Below are 10995 nucleotides of genomic sequence, written 5' to 3'. Positions count from 1 at the left end.
ATATTGGTTTGGCATGAATAACTGGTGAATCATCGGCATTTGTAATTGTTTGGGGGTATGGAGGTAGTCTTGGCTTATTTGTATTCTGGTTTCACATGAGAACATTGATATGAAACAGCAGTAATTGAATCTGATAAGCTCTGGTGAGCCTTTCCCCAGGAGAGGAGGTACGATTTAGAGAGAGATATAGGAGTACAGAGGGAATTCTAGGAGGATGCATGGAGAGTTGCAGGTTGCCTCACATTACAACTCATAGATTTTATATACTCCTAAAATGAGTGATCATCATCTCAGGCAAAGATAATTACCTGAGACATTTTGATTCTATCTGCTATGAGCAGGATGAAATTCAAGGTGATCTCTCTTCTTTTTTTTTTTAATTAATTGTCTGTCTATTTAAGCTTTCTTTGAAAATACAGGGATCTTAGACAGCATAAGACTCCAGCCTGTGAGCATCTGGTGGTGAATGCTGTTTCTCCTTCTGTCAGTGTTTGGGCACAGGCTTCATGGGATGACTGTGTTGAGAAGCAGCATAGTCCACAGGAGGCTGGGCAAGATCAGACCTGTGGTGTGAACCTCCATCCTCTCCGAACTTCAGTGACTCCCTAAGGGAGCCCCTGGTTACAGATTTGGGTTGCACTTTTAAATTTCCCCACCTTGGCAATTTAACAGCCTATAAAGATGTGAGCTAGAGCCAAAGGGCTGGTTTGGCCTTAGCACATGAAAGCCAACACATAAGACAAGGACTTTATATCCCCTTCCGGGGAAAGAGCAGTTTCCATGGGTACAGCCAGTGACGTTACAACCACACCGCTTGGGAAAAGGGGATGTGAGAAAAAACTGGAGACAGAAGCTGACAAATAGAGAGCAAAACTGGCAAGACTTGAAGAAGGGACCCTCTCCCAGACCACTTCAGCATCTCCAGCTGGCAGCTGTGTCTAGGCATCCTCATGGCAGCACCACTTCCAGGAACTTCAACAGTCCCAGTAATCCTCTGACCTTTCTGCAGCACTCACAGAAATATTTGGGATGCATTCTTATAAGTCTTCAGCCTCCCTCTGCCTTGGCACATCTGAGAAATGCAGATGAAGGTGTACAGTGGCACTAGACCTCAAAACAGTGAGTCCTGCAGTCTCCAGAGGCTGCAACATGGATGCAAACACAGCACTTCTTCTCAACCATAGGTTGCTAAGAGGCCATCGTGCAGCCTTCCATGTGAGCTGTGAAGTACAATAATCCCCTTGCCACACAGTGCTGAAGGTTGTGGCTTTCAAGCCACAGACAGGAGCGTTAAAAAGCAGGTTTTAAGGTGGTGTGTTCAGCCTCTCAACATACTCAGGTGTCAGAAGGAGGCTTTCACCATCTTCATGCTCTGAAGGTCTCTTCACCACTCCTAGAGAGAGACAAGAAAGCTCCTCTGCAAAATTCACAAGATGTATCACTGATACTGGTATTTACCCCCAACTTCACAGCTTGTTCCCAGGGACAGTATAAATGCTAAATAAGGAATCAAAACACTTAGAAAGAAGAAGCTACAGTTTGCCTATTTGTTTTGAAGTACCTGCTACAACAATACAGATCATACATCTCTTTCTTCGTTCCCTGTGTTGAGATTGAATCTTATTGTTGAATTTCAAACCAAGATGAAAGCAAAGACAGTATCACACATACTGAATACAGAGGGGAGAAATTCTTCAGCAGAAATAATGCTTCAGTCATTTTTCATAATTAAATTTTTTTTAGGTACACAAGATGATGCGGTACACACAGGCATATTGCTATAATTTCTTGTTCTTCCTAAAGTTATAATTAAACTTGTAAACACTAATTTATGTTTAATTTTTGCAACCAACCTCTGATGGAAAGACTATAAATAGACTTACTTGGATGTTATTAAATTTTTTTGCACATACAACCTTTGTATTTCTTCATCGAACTGTTTGGTGCATTAAGACCTGGTCATCAACTCAGTCTCTTCCTCCTACTTTGTTTCTTTCCTTTTCTCTAACACTCAGGTGACTGAAGGAGCAAAATATCTGGGGAAAGGGTGGTTGTTGGAGAAAATTCTTGGCTTGCACAAAGTTTAGGACTTAGACTGCATTGTGCAAAGCTTCATCGGCAAGGAAGCAAATACTGAAAACCCAGATAGATAACCTACCTTTCAAATTATTGTAATTAACCCATTTACTGGAAGCTATTAGTATTGGTAACTCTTAATCACCTCTTCTCTTGCTAGTACCAGATTTCACTTACCTGAAGCAATTATCACTTGTTGTTGATGCAGACATGCACCCAAATTTGTATCACGTTAAGATGTAGGTAGGCTGTTTGCAGCACTCCTCTTACTTATTCTCAGTTTACATAGGACTTGCAAACTGAATTTTGCTTTGAATTTTTATTTCATGTGGCCTTAGACTGCAGCTGAAAGCTGAAGTTTTACTTTATTTTAAGTGACAATCAAAGAAGAGTATTAGTTGTCTTGGGTTTTTTTAGTTTGGTTTGGCTTTTCAGGGGTTTTGTTGGGGGGGGCAGGTTATTAAGTGTGCGCTTATTTGCATGTTTCCAAACAATATTCTCATCTGTGTTTGTCTCACATATTGGCCTCATCTTGCTTGAAACAAAAGCCCCAACCATTTACTGGAAAACCAGCTGTGTGCTTATTTAAATCTCAGTCTGAACGTGCCTGAAATCTAGTTCCAATTCCTTTTGAAACCAAATTTGGGACTCCCAAGTTCTCAAACTATGACCACCCTTTCAGGACACTGATTATACTTGAGTTGAAAATTCAAACCCATTCTCCTGTTTATGTGGACATAATATTGGAGCCCCTTTGAAATTCCAGGTTCAAATATAGGCTGATTCAATATAGACTGAAAACTTCTAAAGCCACCATCCTTGAACACCTATATGCATAATTTCAAAGGCAGGGGAATCACTCCCTTGCTTAAAATTATGCACGTTTGCAGATTATAGAGTGTGATGGTGTGACTTGTCCTGTTGCAGTGAAGCTCCTGGTTGAGATTCCAGCCCAACTCCAGACGTGCTGGCACAGCAGCAGGCTCAGCTGCCTGTGTCAGACTCGCTGCTCTGCACCACCTCGTGCTGCCAACCCGGGACACCCAGCCGGGCAGCACAGGGGCTGCAGGGTGGCCCCTCGCAGGCCACACACAGCACCCTTGCAGCCGGCTGGCACAGCTACAGTCCCCAGACTGCAAATGCCACAGGGGTCTGCCTTGACTTGCTTTTAATTATAGGCGTTTTCACTTTTTTACCTCAAACTGCAGAGTAAATCGGGAGAGATGGCCCCTTTTTGTAGCCACCACTTGGATGGAAAAATAACACGAGGGACAGAATTTCATCGTTTTAGCTGCTTTGATTCAGTAAAGGAAATGCTCAGTGTGAGTAATGGCATCCTTAATCAGCCTAGCCCTTGCACACACTTCAAAATACCTTGAAGTTAAATCAGTGCTGAAGTAAGGCCTTTGTTCAGTTTAGCAGCCAAACAAGAAAGGCAATCTAGCTGTGTTGACATAATCCATTATTTCAGTGAGGCCTGTGAGACACAAAACAGGTTTGGAAATCCAATATCTTCACAACAGATGGGCTATTCAACATATTAGTAAATTTAAGCCATTGGATTTTGTTGTAGTTAGAGCAGTCCTTTCATCAATATTGAAATATTCGTCAGTACTGAAAGAATTCACATTAGTCACTTCCAATCACAAGACATAAAAAAGGGAAGATAAACATTATTCAAATAATTTCTTTCATGAGTGTTTTATTTGAATTTATATTCACAAAAATAGAAACAGTCTTTAGAACCATTTTGTGAATACATTGTCTCCAAGCTGAGATTTACAATGGCAATAGTGAAATAGCTAACTTGGATTTGTTTCCCCACGTAGACATTGAAGACGATGCTATGAGAAGCAAGCAGGAATTATGCAATGTGCTGCAGAAAGAAAGACGAAAATGTAACTAAACATTTTAATGTCTATGTAGTTCAACAGCCTACATACAGTTTCTCAGGATGTTTTTAGAGCAAGTTGCTCTAATTTCGTGCAGAAAATGTTGAGAGTGCTCATGCCAACCCTTTGACATTGTGATTTGCATGTAACTGTATAAATACAATATACTTTCCTATCTAGAGCTTTATACATATGAAAAATTATGGTACAATAAAAATCTATACACATGGTGCTACCAGTTCAGCAGCTGCTAACTTAAAGGATACATCTAAAAATATGATTGCTCAGCCTCTGAAATACAAAATAAAAGAGCAATCAGAAATGCTTTTTGTTTAAATAGCAATTTACATAAAAATTCATCTCTTCATTTTCTCCGTTTGCTTAGGTCTGGTAAAAAGTCTCTCTTTGGTTGGTTGCATCTGTCCTTGGCAAGAACTGTAGTTTTAAACAGTCCTTTGTGTTTGTCTTAGGCAAAGGTTAATATATTTGTAAAACAGAGTAAATGTTGGCTGGCTTCTATTCCAACTTTGTGCCATTGTAATATTGAATGACGAGTACCTAGTACTCTGCAAAGTTCTGCAGGGTGGAAACAGAAACTTGCATGATTTCCACGTGCTGAAAGATGTGACAGTGGAAGACCATTTATACTGCATCCCAATGTAAACCACTCTCTCAATTTATACAGTATGCTTCTAAGTACAATTTTATCTTTTGAAACCTTTACAGGCAGGTTTAGCTGCTGCTCAGCAACCAAGTGGTGACACGCATATATCACAGGTTTGTTTTGTCTCCCAAGAAATTTTGTGAGAGATCAGGTAGAAAGCAAATTCATGAAGTATTACAATCCATTGCTATAAGATACATGTTAACCTGAGATTAGGTAGAACTACATTGCAGATTTGTGACAGTACCACTGATCTCAGATTTTCACCCAAGGTGTGGAGGTGAAGAGCATGGAGCAAAGGGCTACAAATAACCATCAGGCAGGGGGAAGAAATGGTCTTACAAGCAAAGTGAAAGTGCTCTTCTCATCTGGTGGCCTGATTCTTGTTCTATCAACTACAGAATGATGGTAAAGGAAGTGAAATGTAGCAAATTAAGCTAAAAAATGAAATTACTGAGTTGCGCAAAAGCAAGCAAGGCTAGCACAGACAGCCAAATAAAAAAAACCAGCAGAGATAGACTGAGAGAAAAAAATGCTTTGAAGTACACAGGCTTATTATTTGATTTGTAAATAAGATGAACCTCTCTCCACCCAGGTTATGAAAAGTAAAAATTGTCATGTATGGGTAATTGATGGTGACAGCTCTGGCATACAGAGTGTAGGAGGTGGTGTTATTGTTTAACATGCCCTACATGTGTAGATAACAAGTTAGGCTCTCATGTTTGCCTACAAATTGTTGCTAAGCACGTTTTATACCCTTTATATTGATACTTCTGTTGTCTCTTAGTTTCATCTCTATTTCCTTTTAAGACAAACAAAAATGGAATAATCTGCAACCTCCAGCTGTATTTTGCTGTATTTCAAGCTAATATGGATTCAAACCCAGGGGATGCCTGAGGAAATGGATACTGGATGGATTGAATATTCTTAATTTTCCTTTTTTTTCCCTTTTTCTTTTTTTAATCCTGGACTTCTCAGTCCCTGCTATTGTTTCCCAAACTCCTCATCCCTGAAAAAGTGATTTGAAAATGATCTTGGTTTCACCTCTGTTAACATCACCAAGACAATCCTGTTTCTCAACTCCCACATCTCACATAGTCAGTGACCTGGTGAAGTGCTGCCTCCTCTAGTTTTTATTTCCCTATGTTCTGTATATGCTCAGTGCTGGCAGAAAGCATTTGTGACTTGGAGAAAGGAAAAGCTGCCGAGGAACGCTCAGTGTCTGCATAGCACTGCTAGAGGTGAACCCAAAATACTGACCCAGATCTGAATGTCCCTAAAATCTCAGTGTCTTTATGTTGATGGGGTTTTCCCTCCAACTAAGAATCCCAAGCACAACTGACAAATACAAGTACAGTATAGAGTTAGACTTGAGGAAAGCAAAGGGAACTAATACTTTACACACAGTTTAGCTTTGCATTTCTCAAAGTTTTTTTGAAAGTATCTGTCCAAGTGAGACTTGACCTTCCAGGAGGACCACAAAGCTTGAAGTAACTGGGGAGACTTCTTCCTCATGCCATGGGATTAATAAATGTTCTGCTTGCCCACCTCCTCACTGCTTCATATGGCACAGATTTGAAAGCTTTAATTAGAAGTGCAAGAGGGTGAGAGGACTATTAACATTCCTACTGGGAAACCAGTGCCTTTTAATAAGTTTGCCCAGTCAGAAAACAATCTTCCTTCAACAGCTTTTGGTCCCCAAGGTTGACTCTCTTCCAGCAGTTCACCCCAACAATATTCAGTTAATAACAAATAGCCTTTTTCCTGGGGCGAGCTGAATGCTCTTTGGAGGTTAGGGAGGACACTGAGAACCAGGTACGGTCTGGTCCTAAATGTCTGCCTACAAAAGAAGGTTGCAATGGTGGAGGTAGTATGGGCTCTCCAAAAAAATGCTGACAGCCACCTTGCAAAGCCACTGTTCTCGTGGCTGGGATAAGCCAGCTAAAGAGGAACCCACTGTCTAATTCAAGAAAAGCAGCTGAAAGCCAGAAAAGTATTAAAACACTCAGAAATCAGAGGTGGGAAGGAACAAGTGGTATTAGCCAAGGAAAGTTATAAACCATCTGACTGTGGAAGAAGGCTACTTGGCTCAGAGATGCTTTACTGTTTCCTCCACTTATAGTTGCCTTCCAAAGTGGATTATCATACTCCCTAAATGCCCTAGAATTTAGTTCCTTCCCTTTCTTTGCATGACTCATAAATCACATTATGCCTGTATGATTTTAAAAAAAAAAAAAAGGAAAGCTTCACAAGAAGGGAAAAATAATCATAATTCTATAATGTTAACTTATATCACAGAAAACTGTGTACATTTTTTCCCCATACAGGACATACTTCAAATAAAATAATTTTAACACCAATAATGATAACGTTCTTTCTTCCCGACAGAAGTAGAATTGTTTTTTCATCCCAGTTTGGTACATAAATATAAGAAAATAGTCCTTGAATATTTACATCCGTGTGTTTTAAATGTTATTTCTTGATAGATTTAATTCTCATTTTCTCTCCAACCACGGGCATTCTTTCCAAATTTATATACTAGTCTCCGACCATCCACGCGCTCCAGGATTTCTCTTTTATAATAGTATCTGTTAAAATAAAAACAGAAAAAGATATAAAAATAAATTCACCTGTAGTCCTAAAAGGCCACTGCCAAATAGACAATCCCTTAGCCAGACTACAAGGTCTTTATTTTTTATTGAGAGATATATATAATACCTAAGATCATTATAATTAAATGACAAAGAAGGAAAAATGGATGCTTTCTTTTTACTTTCTATTAATTAGCTTCTGAGTTTGAATTTCACCGTATTTCACGTCAAAGCATATTGCTAAATTTATCACACACTCATGAGATTTCATGGGGATTTTTTTCCAGATAAACCAGGATCTGAAAATCAGACCAGGAAAGAACCTCAGCTTCCTTTTCAAAATACCTTTTGAAGTTTCAGAGATTATGGAAAAATTCTCAAAGTGTTAAATCAAAGAGGAAAGAAAATCCTAACACCTATTTTAAGACAATGGATGTGGGGTATGTCTAGTTTCTGAACACCGCTGGAAATAACAAGGTCTCCAGCTATTACTGGGCCATTTAAACACTCTCAGTTTAGTAGTATGTGAACTTTCAGGTTTCTGCAACCATATTCCCTTCCTAATTTGGTTGTTTGGATGGAGGGAAACAGAATTTATACATATATATACAATTATTTCTGTTATATGTATTATATATTACACAGAAATAGGAGGAGAAGAAAAGACAAAGAACGAGATGCTACAGTCTCAAAATTAGAGTGAGACACTGTCAGAGAAAGCAACTGGTGCTGTTGACAAATCATTTTTAAAAGTCAAACAAATTCTCCATCCAGTTTGTCTGTGTATGTGCCACAGTCTTCCTCAGCAACTCCAGCTCACCTCATAGCCCGGCTGAGTTTCTCGTAAGTCATGCTGCTATTGTTCTTCTTCTTTCCCCACAGCTGAGCCACAGCTTCAGATTTTAAAAATCTGAAGACACCTTCTGACCGATCTTCCCACTTGATTAATCCTGGGTTTTTCTCAGGATTGAGAAGAATATCACGAATAAATTCCCAAAGATGAGTTCCTCGAGGATCTGAAAGAAGAAAGGGGCAGGAAGGAGTTTCTCAAGAGCTCTCTGGGCTATTCTGGGCTATTTTTATGTCATCGACGGAGGGTGAACACTCAGGCCATAATTTCTGGAGCACAGGACCCCCACCTCAGACATATACAGGTGAAAAACACTGGCAGCCTTTACACTGGAAGCAAGTGTCAGCCTCGGGCAGTCTGAGCCCTGTGGCAGGCAGGTAGGGGCCCCAGCAAGCAGGGAAAGCAGAGTCCAAACCACCCACTGCTTCCTTCTGCCTTTGGCACTGTTTCTGCCCTGAAGAGAACATGTTTAAGCCTTCCCCTCATCTCATTTGCCATTTCTGCTGATCCCCGTCTACAGCACGGCGTGTACCCTGATATTATTGTGTGGCACATGAAACAGCCGAGATTACCGTGAAGCAGGCACCAAACCTCCATGCATTTAAAAGGCAGACAGAAGGCACAGGAGGTGAATTGCCATTCTGCATGAATAAGTAAGAAGGTGTAGAGTGGATAGAGGGATAATGACAAAACTGGCCAGCCAAAATTTTATGTAAAAGGAGTACTAAAAAGTTTGACCATGGTGTAGAAAAGACAAAAACAGATCTCCAAGTTCAACAGGTAGACCTCCCAGTTTAAGCACAAATACATCTCACAGTTACTATAAAGATGGTACCAGAAAGTCCAGGTCAAAAAAAAGAAAAAAAAAAAAAAGAAGGCAACAAGTCAGATGAAGTAGTTTACAAATGAATAACAAACACAGTGACAAGGTGAGCCAGAAAGACAGCAGTCCTTTGGTCTGACTTCAAAAGCATGCAATTAGACCAAATTTAGAAGGAAACAAGCTAGTCAAAGATGTGAAGGTAACTTGAAAATGGTATACAGTGCAGTGTAAGTAGAATTAGATTTCAGTCAAGGAATCTAATAATTTTTCTTTATTATTATAATTGTTTTCTGGACCCCGTAAAATGCGGTGGACCTAGCCTATCTAGGCATCGGTAACTTACGGTCATGATACAGAGCAGTACTGAAGAAACTGGAAATGAAGGGGATTAGTTCATACTGCCAATGTGACCTGTTTTGTATGCCCGGGCTGTAATTGAGTTCTTAGAATCACAGAGTATCTCAAGTTGGAAAGGACCTATAAAAATCATCAAGTCCTACTCCCTGCTCCTTGCAGCATGTCCTAGAACTAAATCACATAACTAAGAGCATTGTCCAGACACTCCTTGAACTCTGTCAGGCTTGGTGCTATGACCTGGGGAGCCTGTTCCAGTGCCCAACCACCCTCTGGGTGAAGAACCTTCTCTATCATCCAGTCTAAACTTTCCCTGGCACACCTTCACTCCATTTCCTCATGTCCTATCACTGGTCACTAGAGAGAGGAGATCAGCACCTCCCCCTCCACTGCCATCCCTGAGGAAGCTGTAGACTGGGATGGGTGACCCTTCAGCCTTCTCTTCTCCAAGCTGAACAAGCTGACAGACCTCAGTTCTTCACAGGTCTTTCTGCAGACCAGTCCTGTCTAATCCTTTCAGTAACAACCTTATTATACACACACAAAAAAACTCACCCAGATATCTGTGTACAGACATAAAATTCAGGAGTTCTGTTTGGGCAAAGTGGCAGAAGAGAGTAAAAAGAGGAGTCAGGAAGAGAAATAATCTGGAGGTCATACTGAAACAGGATGAACCCAAATACCACAAAATGCAGCGAAAGACCAATATTAAGCTTTTCTATTATAATCAGGGAATTGCACAGGATGCAAAAGACATGCACAAGATATTTCAGCATAAAAAAATCTCAATATATTAATAGAATGATGTACAGAAATCACAATTATGGTAACCTGTCTCCAGCGTCAGGTTGAATAAAAACTAGCAGAAAATGTAGGTGAAGGGAGTGGAAAGACTGTTGTATCAGGGGATAGCATGGTAAGATTGAGGGATAGGTGCTTGCTTGTGATGTCATGCTTGAGAAGTTCTGCAAGGCGATGCTGAGCAGGGTCTGTGGTGTGTGCTGCACCTGGCAGGCACAGGCACGAGCATGACTGTGCCCACGCACAGGCCCTCCTGATTTAATCCTGGGCCTTCCTCATCATTCCTCTACTCCACTCCACCAGCCCAGCTCAACACAGGGCAGAGGAAGCTGGTTTCTGGTTGCTTCCCCATAGGTCCTCACCAATAAAAACAATTTGAAAAGTTTAACAATATTGAGTCAAAAAATGATGTAAACAAGCAGTACTAGACAGTCAGATCATTGGAGAATTGAATCACAATAATGATTTAATGAGTTTTGTGTTCAAAATACTTCCTCTTCCCTCTCAAATAGGATCTGATTTTCATTTGTTTCTTTTTCCTTCAATCAACTAACCACCATCATGAGCATGGATGTTGACTTACTGTGCTTCTTGGTGTGCGACTTTGGGGTATGATCTTGAGATTTTTTTGCGTCTGAAGAGTCTGCAGAGAAAGAAAATGAAGGCTATTTGTAAATTTGATGAAAGGCTTTCCACTGACTAGCAGGTTGAAAGAAATAAAACCACAAAAAAGAACAAATATCTCTTCTAAAGATAATCACTTTTCGGAAGGCAATCTAAGTGAGGAGGGAGAGTTTTGTTTTCTGTACTGTATGTTAATCAGCACACTTCTCAAAGAGACCATTGATGAATAAAGAATGAATGCAGAGGTAAATATTTGGCTTTTGAAACGTAAATTTGATTAACAAATACCTCACCTCATGTTATGTGTGAGAGAGAGAAAA

The 10995-nt window shown here is 40.2% G+C and overlaps 1 protein-coding gene across 1 annotated transcript in view; it reads right to left on the bottom strand.

Moving 5' to 3' along the window:
• Positions 1 to 3758: 3758 nt before the first annotated feature.
• EHF (ETS homologous factor) overlaps positions 3759 to 10995 on the bottom strand; it is a 33888-nt gene continuing 26651 nt past the window's right edge. The window contains exons 7-9 of the mRNA XM_008639379.2: positions 10635 to 10694; positions 8044 to 8239; positions 3759 to 7220 (exon numbers count right to left, since the gene is read on the bottom strand). Of these exons, the coding sequence (XP_008637601.1) occupies positions 7121 to 7220; positions 8044 to 8239; positions 10635 to 10694 (356 nt within the window). The 3' untranslated portion in view covers positions 3759 to 7120. The remainder of the gene's footprint in view (positions 7221 to 8043; positions 8240 to 10634; positions 10695 to 10995) is intronic.

The sequence above is a fragment of the Corvus brachyrhynchos genome, unplaced genomic scaffold, assembly GCF_000691975.1.
Source record: "Corvus brachyrhynchos isolate BGI_N302 unplaced genomic scaffold, ASM69197v1 scaffold115, whole genome shotgun sequence".
Taxonomy (NCBI): Eukaryota; Metazoa; Chordata; class Aves; order Passeriformes; family Corvidae; genus Corvus; species Corvus brachyrhynchos.
The sequence above is the reverse complement of the archived record's forward strand: the minus strand, read 5'-3'. Positions and strand labels throughout refer to the sequence as shown.